The following is a 25,556-nucleotide window of genomic DNA, read 5'->3' as shown; positions in this document are numbered from 1 at the left end:
TTTACCATGCAAATGGAAGCAAAAAAAAAAAAAGTCTGGAAGAGCAATAATAGACAAAATAGACTTTAAAACAAAGGCTGGCTGTGACAAGAGACACAGAAGGGTATTACATAATGAGATAAGGATCAATCTAACAAGAGGGTATAATAATTGTAAATATCTATGCACCCAATATTGGAGCACTTAAATACATAAAACAAATATTAACGGACATAAAGAGAAATTGGTGGTAACATAATAACAGTAGGGTTTAACACCCTAGTTAAATCAATGGCAGAAAATCAATAAGGAAAAGGTATCTTTGAATGACACATTAGACCAGATGGACATGACAGATATATACAGAACGTTCCATTCCAAAACAACAGAATACAGATTATTTTCAACTGCACATGGAACACTGTCCAGAATACATCACATCTTAGGCAACAAAACAAGCTTCAATAAACTTAAGAAGACTGAAATCATACCATGTATCTATTCTGACCACCATGGTATGAAACTAGAAATCAATCACAAGAAAAAACTGGAAAAAAGAAATATGCCTCTGCCAAAGCACTCTCCAATTGATATCTCTGGGGAAGGTGCTCTGAAATCTCTACTTTTTACAATTTCCCCTAAGAGAGCAAAACACCAATGATCTAATGTTTTTGTTGCTTTTGTATATTACCAGTATCAAATGATAACAAAGCACAATAAAAAATATATTACATGTAGAAAATCATATTTTCTCCTCCTTTGAGAAATGAATCTTACAGGAAAATCTGCCAGTATTGAGGATGAGAATGATGAGAAATCCTGAAATATGCTGGAAGCAAGCTGAAAGCTAGAATAAGCAGCCCCCTCTATACTTGTGTTGTTTCATATCTAAAAGCCAGTATTTATGGGGCACCTGGGTGGCTCAGTCAGTTAAGTGTCTGACTCTTGATCTTGGCTCAGGTCATGATCTCACAGTTTATGAGACTGAGCCTCGCATTGGGATTCAACTTTTGAGATTGTTTGGGATTCTGTCTCTCCCTCTCTCTGCCCCTCTGCTGCTCACTCTCTGTTTCTGTCTCTCAAAAATAAATAAACTTAAAAAAAAAAAAAAGGCAGCATTTAAGGGTAGCTCTTACCTTGTACATTTAGAGTAATACTAACACAGAAGTCTCACAGCCACCACTGTCTTTGGATCACAGACCCTCTCATCTCCCGTTAAGTATTTTCTAAAATGAGTTAAAACAAAATTACCCCTTCACAAAGCTATCGCAAGTGCCTCCTGACTTCACTGCGGTCAAATTCTTTGCCTCTTTGATGAACACTTCCAGTATTCCTCCAAATATTACAGGTGACTCCTTCTTCTTTCCCCTTTTGAAGCTCTTCTTTCCTGCATCAGCCATCAAAATGAGAGAGATTGAGAGAGACGGAGAGAGAGGGAGGGAGAAGGGAAGTGAAAGAAGGGAAGAGAGAGAGGGTTCTATTTCAAAGTTCAGAAAGAAAATCTGCAAATACTTATTTCATTTGTTGACTGAATCAGGTCTTTACGCTACCGTGTATTTTTCCATGTATTTATTTAAATGTTTTTTACCCCCACTGGATTCCTTCTGGATAGGTCTTGTGTTTGTTGAAAAACAAGAACAAATAAATTTATTTTTTTTCAATATATGAAGTTTATTGTCAAATTGGTTTCCATACAACACCCAGTGCTCATCCCAAAAGGTGCCCTCCTCAATACCCATCCCCCTCCCTCCCCTCCCTCCCACACCCCAGGAACAAATAAATTTAAAACTTTATTCCCCAACAAGGAATATCTTTTCACAGGTATATAGAGAGAGAAAAGGGAAAAGACCCTGAGAGCTGCCTGAGCCACATTCTTGCTCTCAGTGAGAAACAGCTACAGTGAACGCCACACACAAGTGTGCAGACTCCAAAAGAGAAAATTCCATAACATCCTTCTTGGATGTTTCAGTCCTACAAATTGAGAACTGTGCAAGGCCAGCTCCAAAGGCAATATATAGCCCAGGCACAACTACATTTTTGAGTGAGAGAAAACTCTTCCTGTGTCACATTTTTATTCTGATGAAATGTGCTCAACGTGAATAATCACCACCACCACCACCACCACCTTTATTTAGTGCTGCTTTAAGCACTTTACATGAATGAACCTATTTAATCCTTGCAATAACCCTATGAAGTAAGGAAATGGAGGCTGAGAGACAGTAATTACTTGCACAGGGTCACAATGAAGAGGGTGATAACGAATAGAAGGACAGAGGAAGATGGCTATAGGAGTTGATGGTAGAAGGGCAAAAGGGATTTAAAAGTTGACTCCATCTGGATTTTTCCTTTGGTGTGTTCTAGTCAACTTCCTCCTCAAGACTCCCTGAGTAACTGTCAATATCATAAATAGGTACAGCAGCTTTTACACCTCCCCTCTCAGCAGACTGTACCACTCCCTCCCTCCCCACTCCATCCTGGGGAAGATTCTAGATCTCTGGGACTTCCAGGAAACAAATATCACCATTAAGGCTGGTTTCTAAGTATGAAATTTGCCCTTTACTTGTAAAGATCTTGCACCCTTCCCCATATGTCAGATATACTTCTCAACTCTCTCCAGTTAGTGACACCTAATCCTTTACATTTTCATCCGCGTAATGGGAAAGTAACATAATCCAACAATTCCTGAGCCCTATTCCCACGCTTCTAGATACAGAATGTCCTTGATCAAAGTCACCAATTTTTACTCTACCTTGAACTTGTTCTAGAGGAAGCACCAGGTTCTCCTCTGGGGGAATGTAACGTAAGACAACTGTCAGCTCTCCTTTATAGTGAAGGCCTATGTCAGCAGCAAATTCCACCTGGCCAAGGGAAAACACGTGAAAAGAAGAAGTGACAATGCTTGGTTTATTATTTTGTAGCCCATGTTTGAATGTACAATATTAACTTGCTGGATTAAATATGACAATCCATTTCCATTCAACTATGTTAGAATTTACTGGTTTAAGATATGCCTTAGGTATAAGAAAAAGAGAGGCTGGAAAACTCTATGAAGGTATTTCTCTGTAACTTTTAACATTAAAGTAAAAGGAATTTGAGAGGAGATATAGGACACACGTGTGGTCAGTCAGTGGCTACTGACACTCTATGGTACAATGAGGACTGGAACCCATCAATGAACATATAGGTTGGGGTATGAGGTGGAAATAAAGATACCACTGAAAACAGCCCCAGAAGATCCTTCTCCTTGTCTGTTCTTGAGGTCTCAAGGCTTTCCTAAGTGACCAAGAGGGGGAAAGTAGGCAGTAATGCTTGGTTCACATTGGGCTGCCAAGCCACCAAACATTAAAAACAGTGTTGGTAATTCACATCATTAAAATTCAATGTGGAAGAGCTGATATAAACATTGGGGTACATGTACCCCTATGGATCAGCACTCCTGTACATACAATGGAATACTACTTGGCAATGAGAAAGAGTAAAATCATGCCATTTGCAGCAACATGGATGGAACTGGAAGGTATTGTGCTGAGTGAAGTAAATTAGTCCGAGACAGACAGATATGTTTTCACTCATATGTGGACCTTGAGAAAATTAACAGAAGACCATGGGGGAAGGGAGGGGGAAAATAAATACAAACAAAGAGGGAAGGAAGCAAACCACAAGAGACTCTTAAATATAGAGAACAAACTGAAGGTGGATGGCATGGGGGGGTGGGGGGGAGAGGGAAAATGGGTGATGGGCATTGAGGAGGGCACTTGTTGAGATGAGCACTGGGTGTTGTATGTAAGCCAATTTGACAAATTATATTTAATATAAAAAATAAGTTGAAAGTTAAAAAAAAATTAAATAAATAAATAAATCATTCAATGTGGAAAAACTGGTTCACTTGGACATTGCTGGTGGGAATGTAAAATGGTGTAGCCTTTTCAGAAAATAGTTTGGTAGTTGCTTATAAGACTAAGCATACAACTACCATAAAACCCAGCGATTGCACATTGGGACGTTTATCTCAGAGAAATGAAAGATTATGTCCACATAAAAAGCTGTATGCAAATATTCATATCATCTTTATTTCTAATAGCCCCAAATTAGAAACAAACTAGATGACCTTCAAGAGGTGGCTGGCTCAACGAACAATGGTACAGCCATACCAGGGGACACTACTCAGCAATAAAAAGGAATGAACTAGCAATATACACAGCTTGGATGAATCTCGACAATTATGCTGAGTGAAAAAAACCCATCTCAAATGATACATGCCATACAATTCCATTTAAATGACATTCCTGAAGTGACAAAATAAGCGGTTGCTGGGAGTTAGGGAAGGGTGGCAGGAGGGAGGTGGGTATGGTTATAAAAGATCACAAGGGATCTTTGCTGTGACGGAACTGTTCTGCATCTTGGCTGTAGTGGTATATAAACAAAGCTACACATGTGATAAAATTGCATAGAACTAAAACACACACACACACACACACACACACACACACACACACAAGAACTGAGGAAATCTGAAGAAGATGGGTGGATTGTATCAATGCCATTACCCTGGTTGTGGCATTGCACCATAGCCTTGCAAGATGATATCACTGGGGGAAACTAGGTAAAGGGTACATGAGATCTGCCTGTATTATTTCTTATAACTGAATGTGGATCTACAATCATCTCAAAACCAAAAGTTTCAATTCAAAAATTCAGTGTGAACATATACCAAGAGCCTTTGTTCTGTAAGACTCCTACTTGCCATGGAGTCAACAGAACTATGACTTTTCATAAGTGGAGTAAGAAAAGACATATACTTTCTTAGGCTTTTCCTTCAGGTACCTGACTCCTGAGCACTGAGTCAAGGGCTGAGAACTGCTGTCTTCTGAGAGGGCAGACCAAAAGAATTCAGAAACCCCAAAACTCACAGTGAAGCCAGAGGCTGTTCAAGCTTCAGCAAAGACAGAGACCATTACCAGGAAAAGGAATCCTTCCCTGACTTTCCTCTTGGTCGTGGTAAAACTTATTAGTAAGGGTGGGAAAAATCATTTGAAGTATTTTATTCAACCTTCTTACTAGGGGTAAACATGAGATTGGATGGTGAAATAGACCATCCATCTAATTTTTAACTGTTGTAAGTCACGTGCCTTGTAAAAGGAATTTTGTTTTAACAGTTTTAGTAAATCTTACTTAATGAGAATGTCACAAATGGAAAGTTCTAATGGACATTATAGCAGATTAAAGACGTCATAACTTTTTGATACTACAGCCAATGAGAGGTGGGGTATTTATCCTCTCTCTTTGGATTAGTGGACCTTGTGATTGCTTTGAATAGTAGACCACGACAAAAGTGACAATGTGCCAGTTTCTGGGCCCCAACCCTAAGATTAACAGCTTCTACTTCCCCTCTTAGAATGGATATTCTTGGGGTGCTCCTTCGAGAAGCCATGATGTCGAGGCCCAAGCTACATGGAGGAGCCACAGGTAGGTGCTCTGGTTGGCAGGCCTAGCTGAATTCCCAGCTGGCAGCTAACATTAAGTGTGAGACAGCCAACTTGAACAACCAGCATAGTCGAGCCTTCATATGACTTCAGAGCCTCAGTCTACCATCTAGCTGCAACCACATGAGAGACCTTAAATGAGAACCACCTAGCTGAGCCCAGTCACCCCCAGAATCATGTGCAATAAATTGTTTTAAACCACTAAGGTTTAGGGGCACCTGGGTGGCTCAGTTGGTTGATTTCAGCTCAACTCTTGATTTCAGCTCAACTCATGATCTCACGGTTTGTGGGTTCAAGCCCCATGTCAGGCCCAGCACATAGCCTGCTTGGGATTTCTCTCTCCCTCTTTTTCTGACTCTCTCCTGCTCACATGTCTTCTCTCTCTCTCTCTCTCTCTCTCTCTCTCTTTCTCTCTCTCAAAATAAACATTAAACCAGTAAGGTTTAGGGTAGTCTCTATACAACAGTTAACCAATGCAGGCTCTATTTGCTTTTGGCTGAAAGTTTTGGATAGGAAAATATGTTGTTAGGAAAAAGTGATACATGTGGGTATCACATACTAATATATAGTATATTAGTAGAGGCTAAAACATGCATTATTGGGATTTATTAATGTTCCATTGGTATTTAGCTTAAAATATACTGGTGACTTTTTGTAAATACAGTCTTCAAATCTTTTTTTAAATGTTTTATTTATTTTTGAGAGAAAGGCAGACAGACAGACAGACAGACTGTGAGTGGGGAAAGAGCAGAGAGAGAGGGAGACACAGAATCTGAAGCAGGCTCCAGGCTCTGAGCTGTCAGCACAGAGCCCGACGCGGGGCTCGAACCCACAAACTGTGAGATCATGACCTGAGCCAAAGTCAGTCGCTTAACAGACTGAGCCACCCAGGTGCCCCCAGTCTTGAAATCTTATGAGAGTAGAAAATAGTACAGATAAAGTCCTATAGCATTATAAACACATACCAAAGAAATTCAGTGGAGTGAGTTATCTTCTAGCCTGCATGTATCTAATGTCTTTGGGATATGTGCTTGCTTTGGCAGCACATATACTAATGTCTTGGGATATTTTTGGCATTCTTGCTCAGAAATTCCAAGGCAATGTCATCTTCCGACATACCAACATCTTACATTATTAAACCACCTTCTGCTCAGAAAAATGGTATAATTCAACGCATTCAATTCTACCAACACATATGGAACACCTTCTTGTAGTAATGCTTTTAAGGCATTTTGCTGAGTGCTGTAGGGACACATAAGACACAGACCTTGCTTTCTATGAGTTTTCACTCTATCCAGGAGACATATATTCAACAGAAGCTCTATTAATCTGCCCTTATTTAACTGATTCATCAGATTAATGTTCTCCATTCCCAATGAAGAGCAGATCTTCTATACAAAGACCATGCATGCCTACTTCTATCAGCTGAACTGTGCTCATCAAAAGCTAGGTGAATTAGTCTCCCAGGCTCTTTATGCCAGGCATGTTTGTGGTTCTAATTATATAAGTTAATATCAATAAACTAAAGAGAAGAAAAAGACAACTACTACTATAAAAATTAAGCTGAATATTTTTAATTTTTAAAAAATATTTATTTATTTTTGAGAGAGACAGAGTATGAGCAGGGGAGAGGCAGAGAGAGAGAGAGACACAGAATCTGAAGCAGGCTCCAGGCTCTGAGCTGGCAGCACAGAGCCCGATGTGGGGCTCAAACTCACAGACTGCGAGATCATGACTTGAGCTGAAGTCGGACGCTTAACTGACTGAGCCGCCCAGGCGCCCCAAAATTAAGCTGAATACTTCTGAAGACCTAAGTATTTGAAAATAAATTTGCTATTGGGTTATGTTTGGGCTCAAAGCTGTAAAAGATTAGAAAACAATCATGAGGGGCACTGGGTGGCTCAATAGGTTGAGCGTTGGACTTTTGATTTTGGCTGGAGTCATGATCCCAGGGTCATTAGAACGAGCCCCACGTCAAGCTCCATGCTGAGCGTGGATCCTGCTTGGGATTCTCTCTCTCTCTCTCTCTCTCTCTCTCTCTCTCTCTCTCTCTCCCCACCCCTCTACCCCTCTCCTGCTCATGAATGCTTTCTCTCTCTCTAAAATAAATAAAATGAAAAAATAAACTGAAAAAAATAATCATGAATATTTAGAAAGCTTTTATGTTTGGTTTACTTTGAAAGCATTCTTAGGTTCTTATTGCACTTTAGAAAAGCTCAAACTAGAAATTACTGATTATAATGCATTAAGGTCAGAATTTATGCCAGGAAGATATGGAAGAATTCTAATCACTGAAACTATACTCAAACAAAATGAATTATTACTATACTAGAAGACTTTAAAATAAATGCACATTTAAGTTAAAATAAATGATTAAGAAATGCACTGGGGGTGTATGTTTGTAGGTATGTAATTTCTGTGGTTTTATTAACTGACCTACTATTTCAAACTCAGGTCAAAGGATGACAGTTGCTCTGATACAGATGCAAAGAAACTACTGTGGGAAGAGAATAATCTAGATTGGGATAAAGAGGTGGCCTTTGCTTGGTGCTTAAAGGAGAGGAGATATGATGACTGATAAATACAGGATGGGAAGAAGGTCAGTCTGGGTTAAGAAAGAAGTATGAGCAAGATACTCATGAGCAAAATATAGTGGGGACTGTATAAAATGTGTTTAAGAACTGGTAGGAAGTCAGGTGTGATTAGAGGTGTGTGTGAAGGGAGGTTGTGGCAAGGAGGATGGAAACAAGGTGTCTACTCTGGGTTGCCTGGAAGACTTTAAGACACAACTTTATCTTAGAGTGTTTTATTAGGAAAGGGAGTGGAGAAGTGGGACCACAAAATGAAGACAGACTTAAGAAGGCTGTGATATCAGGCAAAGTTTTATATGGTGAGCAACTTGCTCAGTTCCACAGGGGAGCTTTGGAGACAAGACAGATCACATGTCAGAGCTGTCTCAACCAGAGACAAGGGAATCAGAGTGTTTATTATGTATGTTCCTTCATCCATCACTTACTGATCAAGGGCTCTGCCCTCAACCTCCAGGAAACTTATTCAGGCTGCTCTGGCTTTCCGCTCCCACAGACCAAGACCACATCAGCAGCTTAAGGGCTGGCTCCTCGCCTACAAAGACTGGCAGGTGTTGGCTTATGTGAATGAAAGCCATGGGGAACCACATATGCATGAATGTGGGGGTATAGGTAGAGCACTGGCATCCTCCTCTGTTACAGAAGGCTGGGCCATACCAAGGGGCCACTAAGTACCAGGGTGATGGGTTAGGATTTATTCAAACCATATCCATAAGCAGTTGGGAACCAGTGAAGGCAGCGGACCAAGCAGAGGTGTGGCGTCATCAGGTAACACCTGTTATTGTCTGCGTTTTGAAAAGAGAGAGAGATCCACATTCCATCAGAGTTGAAAGCGGAGTTGCTAGTACATTTATAGGTGTAAGGTGGTGGTAATAAATTATGGACAAGTGTCTGCCCAAACTGCCAAATACAGAGAGAGCCTTTTAGCTAGGTAATAATTTCACAGGAACTTACATTTACTCTCTGCCTGAAGGCAGAACAGAGAAGATTTCCTTGGAAAACACTTGAGCTTGCTGTTGGTTTTCAAAGCTCCTTGTTTTTATAATAGCACCTTCTGGGAAGACATGAAAGGCAATTCATACTGACAAACACTTCTTGTCTAACTACCTAACATGCCTTTCAGAAAGATAATGAGTTACAGCTAATAAACAAGCTCATGTCATGCAGTGAAATAGAAGTTATACTGTGAAACTACTTTACAGTACGCATGACATCTTGAGCTCTTTCTCTGTCTGCACCAGCCTCCTCACCGGCTTAGTGCTGTAAGACCTAGCAAAGACAAAGGCAGGTGGCAAGGGACTTTCACTAACACAGAGTCAATAAGAAATAAGGCACTCTGTCCTTCCAGTATTCCCACTGCAAAAGGATGTCAGTATTTCCAAATGCTTAAAAGGACTATTAATTCTGATCCTCTATCACTAAAGAAATTGGTTCTCTGCAGCTTACACTTTACCTCCTCAGCTGGATAATCTACAAGAAAACATCAAGACTCCGGGCTGCTCATCCTGTAGGTACAGTTGATGAAGTGACTACTGCCTTGAAGTGTCTGAGACAGGAGACTGAAAATGAAGTGACATCTCTCATAGCTGTAACTACAGAGCCCACACAGAGCCCAGCTCCTCCTGAGGACGGGCCACTAAGGGACAGGAGGCAGTGTACAGAGTTATGGTGCACCTGCCCTCCCCATTTCTGGAAGGCATGGCACCTAAGCGAGGCTGAAACTGCGGGCTTTCCTCTACGCGTGTCAGAGACACTTATATGTATCCATAGGTGTCATCTATTTCTTTGCAGAGAAAGATGATCTGGATTAGAGACGTGAACTATATTGAGTTCCCCAGAAGCTGACTCTGAAGTGAGCATTCTTATGCATGTGACTTATTAAGAATTGCTCCCAGAGTGCCGATTCAATGAGGCACATGCACCCCAATGTTTATAGCAGCACTGTGACCCTAACTATGGAAAGAGCTTAAATGTCCATTGACTGATAAATGGATAAAGAAGATGGGGTGTGTGTGTGTATATATATATATGTGTGTACACACACACGCACACACACACACAGTGGAATATTACTCGGTGATCAAAAAGAATGAAATCTTGTCATTTGCAAGAACATGGATGGAACTAGAATGTATTATGCTAAGCGAAATAAGTCAGTCAGAGAAAGACAAATATCATATGATTTCACTCATATGTGGAATTTAAGATACAAAACAGATGCACATAAGGGAAGGGAAGCAAAAATAAGATAAAAACAGAGAGGGAGACAAACATAAGAGACTCTTAAATACAGAGGACAAACTGAGGGTTGCTGGCGGGGTGTTGGGCAGGGAGAAGGCTAAAGGGGTGAGGGGCATTAAGGAAGGCACTTGTTGGGATGAATACTAGGGGCTATATGCAAGTGATGAATCACTAAATTCTATTCCTGAAATTATTAGTACACTCTATGTTAACTTGGATTTAAATTTAAAAAATAAAAAATAAAAATAAAGCACTCAACAAAAGAATTGCTCCCAGGATAGACCAGCCAAGGGGCGATGGGAAAAAGGTCAGGGAAGGAGAGGAAGCCAGGCAAGGGCATAGCCTGATCTGGCAGCAAAGCTGTAGAGTCTAAGTAATGCCTTGGGGCACCACTCCTTTTGCCCCCCCCCCCCCCCCCCGCTGCTCTCAGGGAATTAACTGTGCTTTCAGACTCCCCATCTATTAGTTATTGGTAAAGGGTTGCCTTGTGGCAGGGCGTATGTAAGCTCCTAGGAGCTTCTGGCTCTCTGCTCACGTGAGAAAAAGCTACAATAGCCTGAGGAGAGGCTTCTAAACAGAGACTCAGGTGAAAGTTGTGGGAGACAAAACTCCTAACAGTCATGGTGAAAGGAATCCAAGGCGACCTGGTAGAGGACCGAGGAGTCAGAGCTCCTTTCTCTGGAAAGACATTAAATGCAATCAGAACTTTTGAGCAGGCTCAGAGAACTACTTCTCCCTTACGATAGAGAGTGAAATCACTCGGTGGTAATGTGAAGGTGATTGCCATGGAAAGTGGTTGGTCCCTGAGCACAGAGGATGCCTGGGAGAGCTCAGATAGCGCCCCAGTGCACATCCTTCAACCATTTCCAGGCAACTGTCTGGAAGCCTCCAAGTTGTTTTCCAAATAGCCCCTCTGTGTTTTAACGTTAAATTTATGACAGACAATTTTATGTATTGAAATGAATGTTACTTGTCCTTCATCTGTGTCCTGCATCACATATTGTCTTGAACATTTTCTAACTTAAGAGTCTATGGTGATCACCCATTATGCACAAAAGGAAGAAAGTGATTGGAGACTGTGAAGTCAGATTAAGCGCTATCCTTTATTGTAGGGCTTGTCATTCAATTCCAAGAGACTTAGTGTTGTAATGACCAAATATTTCCCCTAGTTCATGTCAGGGGAATGCTAATTCTCCTGTGGACGTATTTCTTGTTAATATTGCACTTCCTATTTTTATCATATTTATGTGAGTCATGGGCTTGTAGTTATTTTAAGGACTTTTATTATATTTTATTATCACTTTTACCCCAGCCCAAATATACTTCCCGAAGATTTTCCATGAATTATTCACACCAAGCTTAAGGTCTACAATTATAAAACTCCACCAGAAAGCTGTATGTAACTTCTGAGCCTCAATCTCCACACATAACAAGGAAATAATGACACTTATCTCACAATGTTTGCTGTACCTTTAGCTGTGAACAGTGCTGCTATTGATGATGATCAATGCATGTTTTGCTGTCTAGCATCCACTCACCCACCATTCCTTTAGATTTCCTTTGGGGCAATACCACCTTCAGGACCAGAGTATGTTCTGATCGTCTTAAGTCAGCTGATGTACCCCACCTCCCCGGCTGGCCACAGCAATTAGCTTAGGATGGGCAACTGATGTAATTAGAATGAGAACCAGGCCCAGGGCACTGGTTGGACTACTGGAGGAGGAGGAAATCTTTCTTCTCCTGGACAGTGTGGTGCAAGCATGAGAGGCTTCCAGGTGTTGTAGTGGCCAAGAGAAGCATACTGGAACCAGTGAGGGAAGCCAACTGCATGAGGTCTAAAAAATGAAGTGACAGACAGAAGAGAGACCAAGAGTGTCCAGGGCCTTGATAAGATTTGAGCATCTGGATCAAGCCATGCTTGATAATCACTGGCCAATAATTTCCTTTTATTTTTTGAGCAGTATGAGCTGGGGTTTCTGTCACTTGCAACATAGGGACTATAATGTAACATAAATACTACCTAGCATTGACTGAGAGCTTAAAATGTGCCTGACGCAGTACTGTGAGCATCATATAGAGTGCTTCTTCAAGCCTCAGAACGTCCCAGTAAGATATATCCAATTATTGTATCACAAATGAGAACACCAAAGCCTGGGAAGTTAAATAATTTGCCTAAGGTCACACAGACAGTCCCGAAGCCAGGACTGAACCCAGAAAGTCTGATTTGAGTCTACTATCTTTACCATCACGTTCTTTTTGCCTCTCTCTATATAAAGAACAATCTTTGGTTACATAAATGTGACCTTTTTTTTTTAATCTCACTTTTGACTTAAAAAAGTACTGTAGAGAGACTCCGTTGCATAGAGTGAATCCAAGGTACTGCTGGTCTAGTTCAGAACATGCTATACTGCACTTAATTTCTAGAATCAGCTTTAAGATGGCTTTTCCGAATATAACTCAAGACCTAGGTTATGAATCTCAAAAGTGGGAATGTAGAAAACCAGATACTTTAGCTACTGGTTACTTCCTTATGTGAGCCAAGGCAAGATCACTCCTGCTTCAGTCTGTCTGAATAGTGGAGAATCAGGAATAGAGAGAATGCTTTGATACCGATTGGCTCTATGGATCTGTTTTTGCTTATGTGAAATTGAGTACTTTCTATTATGATAGGACCACATAATGCCTTCCTTTTGTTTATCCATGGAGACCTTCAAATGATGAATACATTTTTAGCAAGTCAAATTAATAATATACACGATGATGTGACTTGCATTATACAGTCTGTATTAAAGGAGGAGTTCCAAGGAACAGATTTACGTTTATTATTCCAAAATTAGCTGCACTAATCCGTTCAGATTATCTCTTGAATATTAGAAGTCTTCAGATTCTTTAGGCCTATGACATCAATTTTGTTCATAACTTGTCTCACTGCAAAACTGTTTAATTAATCTGGAAGCATTTCCTACCTTGGGCTGAAGCACAAACCACTCATCACTTGGATTTTCAAAATTCCATGAGTCAAAAGGAATCTCCACCTCCCCAAGGAAGCTGTTACGTCCAAATCGATCATAATGCCAGACTGAGAGCTGCAGAGTTCTTGTTTCCAGCTGGGTATGGCTGATGGTGTACTGCAAATGAGATTCACAACATCACACTCCACATGGAGGGCTCTGCCCAATTCTACAACGGGCTGAAATGTATTTCCACCATCTTTCGGATATGCATTATGAACCTTATAATATGAACAACATTATATATAATGCATACACAATATGCATTATAACATTATAATATGAACAACAAACACAAAAACTTTATTTTTGTTTGTTTACGCTACAACTGGGGTTCTATTCCATAAACTGATTTTGTGTTAGACCTCGCGCTGAAAGATATTTCAGCAAATCATTGAGGACAAAGTCAGTAAACTTCAAATATATTAATAAGTGATGAAGCTTGTCTCCTTTCCAGTTTTACTTGGGTTTCATTTGCTAATCATTTTTCCAACATCTACTCTGTAAGCTTAAGGTTTGACATATCAACTCTCCAACTTTTTTTTTTTTAATGTTTATTTATTTTTGAGAGAGAGCGCGAGCGAGCGAGAGAGCACACTAGCAGGGGAGGGGCAGAGATGGAGAGGGAGACACAGAATCCGAAGTAGGCTCCAGGCTCTGAGCTGTCAGCATAGAGCCTGACAAGGGACTCAAACTCATGAACCGTGACATCATGACCTGAGCCGAAGTCAGACACTTGACCAATGGTGCCACTCAGGTGCCCTCCAACTTCTTTTATTTTATTCATAATGAGAACCCCCAAATCCAGAAAAGTGTTGTCAGTGAGTGTGGGGAATAAGCTTAGGAATTCCCTGAGCTTGCACTGATGGGTTAAGGAGGCATAAAGAATTAGAAAGTCATAGGATGAACACACCCAAGTTTGGGGAAACAAGATTAGGTAAACAGGGCAAAGTCTCCCAGTATAGGACAAAGATATAGGAATAGAAAGGCCTCAGGATGAAAGCATGAAACTGAGGTAAACAAGATTAGGAATTCAGGGTGGAAACGCCCCTCAACTTAATACAACAGCAGAAAGCTGCTTTCACAGGAAGGAAGGACCAAAATAGGTAAACAGGTAAACAGGACTTTAGACCCCAGCAGGGCAAAGTTGCCAAGAGTGGAGCTAATTAGCAAAAGAAAGGTGCCTTGTTGGCTCTAAGGTAGCATGCTCTGTCTTTCTTGCGCCCTAGGCCAGTTTAGGTAAACAGGTGGGGCCTCATGTATGCTATAAACAACCTTATGCCCAGCACCAGAATTTTGTTTTGTATTGACCCAAACCCCTAACACCACATATCTTCAAAATCCCCTTGCCCCCATGCCCATGAGTTAATGTTCACAGTTTCATTGTCTCTTTGTGCACACCCATCAGGCTTATAAGCCTTCCTTTTTTTTTTTTTATTTTCAATTTTATTTTATTTTTTTTAATTTACATCCAAATTAGTTAGCATATAAGCCTTCTGATCCTAATAAAAACGGAGCAAGGACCCTTACTCTGGGCACTTTTCTCCTCTGGGACATTAGCCTCTCTCACATTTCAATCCTCCATCTGCTCTCTTGCGGGACAAGAGAGAACTACAGACCCAGAGTCTACAATAAGTGAGAAACTTGCAAACACCAAAATCCATAAAGGGTAGCATAAGTGCAGGAATAAATAGACAAATATGTAGACTGAGCAGAAAGAAAATATTGCTGGGGTAGCTTTTCTTTTTCCAGCAGAACATTATCCACTGAGTCATGCCTACACACCCTCAAATCTCCTGCTTGCAACTACCACCTGAGACACAATTCAGACCTCTTCTTGATCTTGGATTTACATCCTTACCTGTCCTTACTTTTCCTGACATGATTAACCTTGGCTTCCTGCTTCCTGAATTTGCCAGGTCACTCTATCTATTCTGCTTGGGCTCAGCTTTGCTATCCTATTATGGCCACTGGATTCACCCCCTGCCTATATTCATTCGTTCTCATTTTCATCTATCTTCATATTGGCTCCTGCTTCTAAACGTGACCCCACTGATGGATGTTCCCATTCACCGATTTCCCGCTATGGTGGACTCTGACTCCATCACTCTGGGCACAAGGTCGATAAATTTCCCTGCAACTAGCAATAACTTCTACATTCCAGTCTCCTCAGATCGTTCTTACCAGGCTAGATTGGCCCAGGGTGAGAGAAGGGGTTGTCACATAGAAGCCCATGGGGAAAAGTAATGTCTCTAGGATTGGAGACTGGCCAAATCCAACCTTGCATCTCCACTGTTCATTACCCACAAGCCTAAATTTAGCCAAATTCTGAAAGCTCACAAGAAACAGTACATATTCATGCTGTGCTAGCAGAACAATGAGTGTGTACAAAGTGACTTCCTGAGTTAGTGTCAAAATGGTGACAAACTCCTCTTAAGGGGAACTAGAAAAAAAATAGCTTTCCCAAGTGTGAAATGTCCTTTAGACAAGATGCACCAGCTCAAATGTAATTTCACTGGATCATATTTACTTAAGGTGTAACTTTAGCAGCAGCAGAGAAATAAGCAGAGTAAGAGCGATTTGCAGTTGTTCTCTTCCAAGAACTGTCAGGAAAGCCAAGGGTATTACACTAATTTATTCACATTCTACTTTTCTAAAAGATATTTACGCCTGGACATGCAAATCCTCCAAAGTTACTTTTAAACCCAATGAGGGTGTGAACAGTATCACCTGAGTTAATATGAGAGGGCACGTACTTACCTTTAATGTCTCGTTGAATTCTGGATTGGTGCCTGTTCTGATCTTGGTCTTGCGTTTATTGTTTCTGGACTTGTCAGGAAGAAGGTACGACTTGACGTAACTGTAAACGATAACACATGAAAGTAATTATTGGGAAACTTTTACTTTGCAAGAAATAGGGGCTTCAGCGAATAAAAGAGATGAAGGGAATAGGCCAGCACACATGAGAAACCCAAAGAGAATATAGTCTGCACAGCAGGACACCTTAAAATATAACTCTGGACCTTCAATAAGAGAAAAGTAGTATAGTGATAAATAGTGTGGGCTCTGGAGTCGATCCAACTAGGTCTGAATCACTCCATGCCTCACTGGTTTTGGTAAACTCAAGAAATTACTTAACCTCTCTATGCCTCAGTTTCTTCATCTGGAAAACTAGGAGAGTAACAGTAACTTATAGCATTCTAAGAATTAAATTGGTTGATACGTACAGGGAGCTGACATATTATACTACTCAATAAATGTCATCTATTTATAGGATCAATGGTCTCAGAAAATACCACAGGGTTGTATTCTTCTCCATTCAGATGTCAGGACTTAAGATGAGTGGAATCAATGGTGATGGGTAAATGAAGGAAAATGATGGAAAAGAACAAATAGGAAATCATAACCTGATGTCACAATAACAATTCTACCCAACACCTTGTGTTGAGCTATCCCAGGAGTCTCTTGGAGCGGGGGCATCCAAGTCAAGGCAGACTTAGAAATGTACAAGACTGCAATGTGCAAGATGGTGAAGCACATCTACCAGAACTCTAAATGACCTGTTTCCATGCTACTCTAAATGACTATATTGGTCCTGAAGCCCGCTGATAGTTAGCTGAGGAAGTAGGTAGACCAAACTATTTTCTGATCTTAAGACACTTGGAAACAGCTTCTTTGAGTTGTGTATTGAACCTAGGTCACCTATTATGAAGGAAAGGGGTAACATAACACAGCAGGCCTCATTGTGCTGTCCTTAGAAACACTTGCTTACAAGGTTAGCGGTTGGCTGGCGTCTGGAAACTTGGATTCCGGGAAGATTCTCATCACTTCCAGAACAGATAAAGGGGCTCACTGTGACTAAACTATGTGTAAAAATAATATGGCTTATGCAGAACACCTGCTCTCCTTCTGGGACACTGGAATTTTGGTATGTGACCAGCTGAGTCTCTAAATGAGCTCCTGTGGTGGACAACATTGTACATATGCTGCCATAACTTGTTGCTGGGAAAATTAAGCACATCCTGTGTAACTCCAGTGGGAAAGGACACTTGGAGGTTAAAGCCTGGATTCTTTAGAACTTCACCACATATGCCTTTTTTCTTTGCTGATTATCACTACATGTGGAGTTCCGGGAGTCCTCCTAGTAAACCAGCAAACCTGGCAGTGATCTTGGGAAGCACTGACACATCTTTCATCTAGTTCCCTTCCAATGTGTCATGGTCCCCATCTGCCTCCCAGCTGATACCTGGAATCCTGAGAGCTTCAAAATTGTCCTTTTGAGTCGTTCAAGTGGGTTAACAGCTTGGTGATTTTCTCTGGAGGTTCTCCCAGAACAGGACACTCACACATCCTGGGGTGTGCCCATGTGTCAGCCAGCCTCTATCTCAAACAGCTGCCTCTGTGTAAACTACAAATGTGCCAGTCCTGAATCACGGTGACTAATAGCTTTTTAAAAACTCAGATAATCACGGACAAAATCATTATATGTACACCTAAGAGAATATCTAGAAGTGTAGCACAGGAGAAAAGGGACAACCTCCTGAAAAGGCTCTGAATCAAGAGGAATGCTAAGAGTCTTCTGAAACAAAAACACACATACTGACAAAGGAAGCAGTGATTGAAAGAGTCTGAGGAATATGCTATATGCTTACGCATCCGTCCTCTGTTTCTTTTCATCTCCTATGGCCAGATTTCTGCAATTCTTGACAAAAATGTAGAGCCCGCCAGTTTTGTAGCAGTAGCTGATGTGAAGAAGGATTTCACCACTGACCTTCACGTTGCCATAGTCTCCTGTTTCACTGTAAACACTCATCATGCTGTTAAGGCTGGTCTGGAATAAACGAGATGAAGACAGGTGTCCAGTGTTATTCTCATTGTTTCCTCACAGAAGCCACCCCCTTCATTCAATTACAATTCTTATTCGTTATAATGAGCAGGAAGGTGTAGGGTGAGAGAAGAAAGCAAAAATCACTTGTTTTGCTTGTTTTTCTGGTATTGTATAAAGTCCAAGCCTGGGAAGGGACAAGAAGATTTAAGGAGCATTAGTAAGGAAGGCAGGAAACTTGCTGAGAAGGGAAGCATTGCCTTTCTGGGTGGCAAATAGCCTTTGTTTGTTCACTTCTAATGAATACGGGGTCACTGAGGCATTTCCAATCCCACATCCTCTCCCGATTCATGTAGCTTTCACCTTTCTCACTGGTAGACTCAAGGTCAGTCTACTTCAAGGTCTAGAATGCATCCATCAGGACAAAGAAAAGCTCATATATTCTGTGCTAGCAGGAGACACAAGGTTTCCTCTCTGACACCCCCAGAGAGCATCCCATCAGTCTCTGGGAAGCCGTAACTGCAGCTTTAACAAGGGCAGGCCAGAAGAACATCATATACCCTTGGCTGTTGTGAATTCCCTGAGCAGCTGTTGTGGTCACATGGGTAGTATGAGACCAGAACTTTGTAAACCTGTATAAAATAACCACCCACAAAATCGAAGAGTAAGCAAAAAAATTACACACCAACCAACAAATAAAATAAAATGTGAGAGAAAAACAGTCCAAATCTACCAGAATGAATAAATGGCAAGGGACATATTTAAATTAAATGTAACAAAAGTATCCTTTAGTGCCCAAACTGTATCTTAGCAACACAACTGTCACAAGAGACCACTTGAAAGGCTTTCATGAGTGACCCAGTAGTTTCAAAAGCCCTGTCTGTGAACTGGTGGGAAGGATTATAGTAAGTACAAAGAGAGCCCAGGCTTCCCACTTTTCAGATATGCCTAACAAAAGTCATCATGTTCCTCTAGTTACTCAGAGTAGAGACCGATCAAAGAACAGGATGTGGGTGACGTGGCTAGCATCTCTTCTCAGCTGGAGTCTAGGGCTTAAGAATTCCATGATTACTTAAAAATGATAATTTCAAGAGAGCCAGTGAGTGATCTAATTTGTCTTTCCCAGTCCTAAAACAAAACAAATTTTTCATAATAACAGGTGGCTTTGAGCAGTGCTTTTCAAACTTTAATTGCACATAAATCATCTGGGGATCTCTGTCAAATGATGATTCGGGTCCAGTTACTCCCCAGTGGGGTCTGAGAGTCTGCTTTTCTAACAAACGCCTAGGCCCACAGCTTCCAAAATGTGTATTGAGGCATCCCAGAGTACCACAGCACATGCACAGGGGCAGTACAGGATATTTTAAAGTTTCAAGGGAAACACAGCAACATCTATCAGACACGGTGCAAACTGTTTACGGTAGTTCACGATGTCAACATTAAATCACAATTTATTCTTTTCAGGTAAGTCCTAACGGTGTGAAGCTGAGTTTTTGACAGTTGCCGTGAAAAAAAAAAAAAAGTGCTGCATAAAAATCAATGTGGAACAGGAAATAAAAGAGGTGCTGTTCAATCAGAGTCCAAGATTTGACAAGTTGTGAAGTGCCCAACAGGCAACCACCTCCCATTAGTAAGGAATAAGAGCTATTTAAGAGTGGAATAAAAATATTTTTCTTTCAATTTATGTGTATTATTGTTCCACCTGTCTACTAAGTGGTTAGCATAGCAGTGCTTATTAAGTTTTTTAACCTAACTGATGTGGAGAACAAAGGCAAAAGAAATCTAGAAAAAATTAAATTTTCCGTTTCAGCCCATTGACAAGTCTAAGACAGGCAGGGTGACTTTCCTCCAGGAACTCAACTGCCTTGATGCTAATACTTTGCTAGAGGCAAAAGGCAACCTTAGCTTGACGTCAGCCTGACCTCCAGGACCCTGTAAGTCTCTAACATAAAAATCTCTTTGGAAACTTCCTTTATCTCTACCCACCGCTCCCCCTCTCCCTGCAAGATACATGTTAGCAATCATCCTCCAAGCATACGGCCCCCTGGTATACATCTGAAGGGTCTCGTGACTAAGGTTTTACTAGACTATGTAAATACCCTTACTTTTCACAGCAGCTAGCCCCTCAAGGTCCCGGAAATCTTGCTTCCAAATTCCTTAGAGGCTTATACTATCCCTCACCCCCTCCCACTTTGAAAGTATATAACCAATCCACTCCTCACACCCCCAGTGCAGCTCTTTCTGCCCACAGAAAGTTCTTCCTGCCTGTCCCTGTGCTTTCACAAAACCACCTTTTTCCACCAAAGACATCTCAAGAATTCTTTCTTGGCTGTTCACTCTCAGACCCCAACATTTCACATCACTAACTACTCGATACATGGGTTGGTCAGGTGTTACTTTTGGCTCAGGAGTAGGATCAAAGAATCACTAGGGGTTCTGCGAATGGACAGTGTGAGAGTCTCTGCCCTAGGGGATGCGATGTTGCTGGTGCATAGACTATGCTTTGACTTTCAAGGGCTTCAAGAATACGCATCTACTCCCTGTTACAGAAGACGAAACTCTGGCCTCCAGAAATTACTGGCAGAGCCAAGGCAGGAAGCAAGATCTTCAGATTTTTAGTCTGAGGACCTCCCTACCATGCCTCCCCACTAAGTTGTGTCGACATCACATCCCTCAGTAGCCACATTTTCAAAAAGGTCCTCAGTAACCAGGGGGACCCTATAGATAGAAGAAAATGTAAGAACCCACAAATGCTGGAGCTTGGGAGAAATTAAGGCAATTTTGCTCCTAACCAACCAGTATGCTCTTAACCAAGTTAATGTGATTTAAAATAGAGATGTTCATTTCAAAGAGATTTCATAAATGGTAAATCATTTTGAACCATGTGTCTTTTGACTGGCACTCAGGTTCTCATGTTTAATGATCTTTTCTTCCCTTGGACTACTTGGATTCTGATAATGTTGTTTACCCTTTAAAGAGAAACTCTGGTTAATTACACACAAGGCAGGAAAAGATAAATGCTGGAAAATGTGCCCACCTTATCAGATTTCCCATACCATGAAATTTGTGAAGTATGGTTGGAAAGAAGGCAAAGGAAAGACTGAAAACTCACAGTGTCTGAGTCAGCATCAGGGACATTCAGGTAGGTCCACTTCCTGTCAGAGCCTGCTGGAGAACTCTTTAAGAAAGTCGCCCAAAGGTCAAAAGGAAAAAGGGTATTAGAGCAACAGACAGAAATCAGAGAAGCAAAAAAAAAGACCTACAGGCATATACACATAGATGGATATGAGGACACGGGGGATCCTAAAGCCTACTTCTCAAGCAAAGCCTTGAACATGAAAGTAAGAAGGGACTTTATTCTACAGGCAGTGAAAAGCTATGGACAGTGTCTGAGTAGGAGAGAAACCCGACTGGGTATGTATTTGAGGAAAACGAAAGGCAGCAGCATGGTGGACGGTTGGGAAATTGAGAGAACAGGGGCAGGGAAATAAATGTATGCAGAGAACTATGATAGTTTATAGGTTTGAGGTGATGAGAGCCTGAACTGGGGAGGGAAGATGTTTTAAAAACTGGGCGAGGACCATGGAAGGAGAGGGAAGGAAAAACCCATACAAAATTAGACCAAAAAGTTTTCTGTGGCCAAAAGGCAAGCAGGTGATTATAATGACGTTTAACTCACTATCACACATATTCCCAAGAACATTCCTATCTCCTTTGAAAAAAAGTACAGAAAATCAACAAGAGAAAGAAGAAACTTCCAGTCACAGGCTAGATAAATGCTTACGGTTGACAGGCCACTTGCTAGACTGTGGGTGTTTGCCGAAAACCGTGAGGACACTAAGTCATTAATGCCTTCCCCAGTCTCTTCCAAGGAGTCCTAAGGAAGGAGGAGAACATCAGTGCTTTAGTTTCTTTCTTTCCTAGAAAGAGTTTTCACTTCCAAAACCACTTTGTTTTTAAATACCTGAACTATTAGATACAAATATCTATAAATCACCTTATTCTGAGGTTTTTCTCTTTTGCTATCCATTCAACGTGAATTATTTCATCAGAGGATTGGGGTCTCCTTCCTACTGGCGCTTGTTTTATGAAAAGAACATGAAATTTAGAATCACACAATCCTGGGTGTTCAATTTCTACCTCCCTGATCTCTAAGCTTTGGGCAAGGTACTTAAATTATTTAACTAAAAAGAAAATGGGTTTATGCATGTGTGTATACTGTCAATATGGAGAAATAGATCTTAAAAATCTCTCCAACAGAATTAACTCTTTTAGACACTGGATTCTTGTCCAAAATTCCAGATTCTGCTTTTCTTCTCCTACATGATAAAGTGGTTTTTCCTTTGGTTAATCATGCAATGCATTTTTACAGTAAAAATTTGCAAGCAATATAGATAAATATAAATTAAACTCAGGACTCCCACTAATATCTTAATGATCAAGTTTCAATAGTTTTATGATATGTACACACACATGCCTACATACACAACCACACATAAATGGAATATATCATGCATACTTTTTTTTACATAAACACCTTGCTTTTTTGCTTCTCCTCTCCTCCGTTTCCTCTCACCCCAGGTTAAACTAATATTTTATATATTCTATTCCATATCTCCTTATTTATGTGAAAAATCATATAAAATTGTGCACACAGAAATCTGAGCAGTTATACATAAGAATTTCCTTTAACCATGTTGTTATAAATTGATATATATATATATATACACACACACACACACACATATATATATATACACACACACATATATATGTATATAATTCTGTGCTTTAAACTAAAACAAATTCTAAAATATCACACATGGAGAAAAGTGCATCAAACATAATTGTACAGTATAATAATATTAAGTGATCGAGTAGAAGCCCCCTTTGTGCTCTGTCAATGTCATAGACCTCTTTCTCCCATCTTTGAAATAATATCTTAACTCTTATGGTAATCACATCCTTACTCTTCTTTCTATTTTTGCTACCTAAGCATTCATTCCTAAACAATATGATATTGTTTTGCCTGTTTCTAAATTGTATGTAAATACAATTAAATGTAAGAGGCTCTTTTGGGTTTTGCCTCTTTGTCTCGACATTATAGTCTTTTAAGAGTCATCCAAATTGTTGCATAATGTTATCATTTGTTCATTTTTATTTATTAGTCAATGGTTTCATACCCCACACTTTATCCATTTTCTGTTGCTAAATGTTTGGGTTGTTTCCAGAGTTTTTTCTATCATTATGAAAGTTGCTATGAATATTCTTTTTTGGTTATTTTTTTGAGAGAGAGACAAAGAGCAAGTAAGTAAGTGCGTGCACACAAGTGGGGGAGAGGCAGAGACCAAATCCCAAGCCCACTCTGTGTGCTGTCCCTGCAGAGCCCATGGCAGGGCTCCAACTCATGAACTCATTCATTGCCCACCCCGGTCTGCTCTGGCAATCACCAGTTTCTTCTCTGTACTTATAGGTCTAGTTCTGCTTTTTATTAGTTTATTCATTTGTTTTTTTTAACATTCCACATATAAGTGAAATCATATGGTATTTGTCTTTCTCGGACTTTTTTCACATAGAATTCTGCCCTCTAGGTCCATCTGTGTGTGTGTGTGCGCGCACACACGTGTGTGTGTGTGTGTGTGTGTGTGTGTGTGTGTGTGTGTGTGTATACATCTTTATCCACTCATCTATGGATGGATACTTAGGCTGCTTCAATATCTTGGATATTACAAATAATGCTACAATAAATGTAGGGGTGCGTATATCTTTTCAATTTACTTTTTTGTCTTATTCGGATAAGTACCCAGTAGTGGAATTACTGGATTATATGGAAATTCCCTTGTTAATTTTTCAGAGCATGAATGGGGGAGGGTCAGAGAGAGAGGGAGACACAGAATCTGAAGCAGGCTCCAGGCTCTGAGCTGTCAGCACAGAGCCTGACGTGGGGCTCGAACTCACGGACTGTGAGATCATGACCTGAGCCAAAGTCGGACGCTTAACCAACTCAGCCACCCAGGCGCCCCATCCCTTGTTAATTTTTTGAGGACCTTCCATACTGTTTTTCACAGAGGCTACATCAATTTGCATTCCCACCAACAGTGCATGAAGGGTCTTTTTTCTCCACATCCTCATCAACACTTGTTATTTCTTGTCTTTTTGATTCTAGCCATTCTGACAAGTGTAAAGTGACAGCTCATTGTGGTTTTAATTTGCATTTCTCTGATGATTAGTGATGCTAAGCATCTTTTCAAGTGTTTGCTGGAAATCTGTACCTTTTCTTTGGAAAAATGTTTATTAAGGCCCCTTGCTCACAGTTTAATTGGATTTGAGTTGTATAACATCCCTCTATATTTTGGACATTAACCCCTTAACGGATAAAACATTTGTACATATATTCTCTCATTCAGTAGGTTGCCCTTTTTTGTTGTTGACAGTTTCCTTCATGGGACAAAAGCTTGTTATTTCGGTGTAGTCCCAATAGTTTAATTTTGCTTTCATTTCCCTTGCCTGAGGAGACATATCTAGAAAAATATTTCTACAACAGATATGAAAGAAATTACTTCCTATATTTTTTTGCTAGAACTTTTATGGTTTCAGGTCACACATTTAGGTCTTTAATCCATTTTGAGTTTGTTGTTGTGTGTGGTCTAAGAAGCTAGTCCAGTTTCATTGTTCTGCATGTTGCTGTCCAGTTTTCCCAGCACCGTTTGTTGGAAAGACCGTCTTTTCCCCCACTGCATATTCTTGTCTCCTTTGCAATAGATTAATTGACCATAGAAGTGTGGGTTTATTTCTGAACTCTACATTCTGTTCCATTGATCTATGTGTCTCTTTACGTGCCAGTGCCATATTCCTTAGTATAGATTTGTAGTAGATCTTGAAATCTGGGATTGTGATACCTCCAGCTTTTTCTTTTTCAAGATTGCTTTGGCTATTCAGGGTCTTTTCTGGTTCCATACAAATTTTAGGATTATTTGTTCTAGTTCTGTGAAAAATGTTGTTGGTATTTTGGTAGGGATTGCATTAAATCCATAGATCATTTTGGGTAGTATGAACACTTTAACCATATTGGATCTTCCACTCCATGAGCATGGAATATCTTTCCATTTGCTTAAGTGCTCTTTCTTTCATCACTGTTTTATAGTTTTCAGAGTATAAGTCTTTCACCTCCTTGATTAATTTTATTTCCAGGTATTTTATTATTTGTGGTGCAATTGTAAATGGGATCATTTTCTTAATTTCTCTTTCTGCTACTTCATTATTAGTGTATAGAAATGCAACAGATTTCTGTGTATTAATTTTGTATCCTATGACTTTACTGAATTCACTCATCAGTTCTAGTAGTTTTTTGGTGGAGTCTTAAGGGTTTTCTATATACAGTATCATGTCATATGCAAATACTGAGCATTTTACTTCTTCCTTATCAATT

The 25,556-nt window shown here is 40.4% G+C and overlaps 1 protein-coding gene across 6 annotated transcripts in view; it reads right to left on the bottom strand.

Annotated features, from left to right (window-relative positions):
- The window catches only part of SYTL5 (synaptotagmin like 5), a 288,860-nt gene that overhangs the window by 11,009 nt on the left and 252,295 nt on the right, over positions 1-25,556 (bottom strand). For 4 of the 6 annotated variants that reach the window (XR_006710868.1, XM_045471711.1, XM_045471714.1 and 1 more), the window contains exons 10-16: positions 21,912-22,004; positions 21,240-21,305; positions 17,955-18,133; positions 16,063-16,162; positions 13,258-13,419; positions 2,729-2,837; positions 1,231-1,366 (exon numbers count right to left, since the gene is read on the bottom strand). Coding sequence is in view for 5 of the 6 variants with exons in the window: in XM_045471711.1 (XP_045327667.1) it covers positions 1,231-1,366; positions 2,729-2,837; positions 13,258-13,419; positions 16,063-16,162; positions 17,955-18,133; positions 21,240-21,305; positions 21,912-22,004 (845 nt within the window). In the remaining variant the exon portion in view is untranslated. The remainder of the gene's footprint in view (positions 1-1,230; positions 1,367-2,728; positions 2,838-13,257; positions 13,420-16,062; positions 16,163-17,954; positions 18,134-21,239; positions 21,306-21,911; positions 22,005-25,556) is intronic. The other 2 variants (XM_045471715.1, XM_045471716.1) reach the window with 1 other exon arrangement.

This window comes from Leopardus geoffroyi, chromosome X (assembly GCF_018350155.1).
Source record: "Leopardus geoffroyi isolate Oge1 chromosome X, O.geoffroyi_Oge1_pat1.0, whole genome shotgun sequence".
In the NCBI taxonomy this organism is placed as follows: Eukaryota; Metazoa; Chordata; class Mammalia; order Carnivora; family Felidae; genus Leopardus; species Leopardus geoffroyi.
Note: the sequence above shows the minus strand (reverse complement) of the source record. Positions and strands in the feature narration are given on the sequence as shown.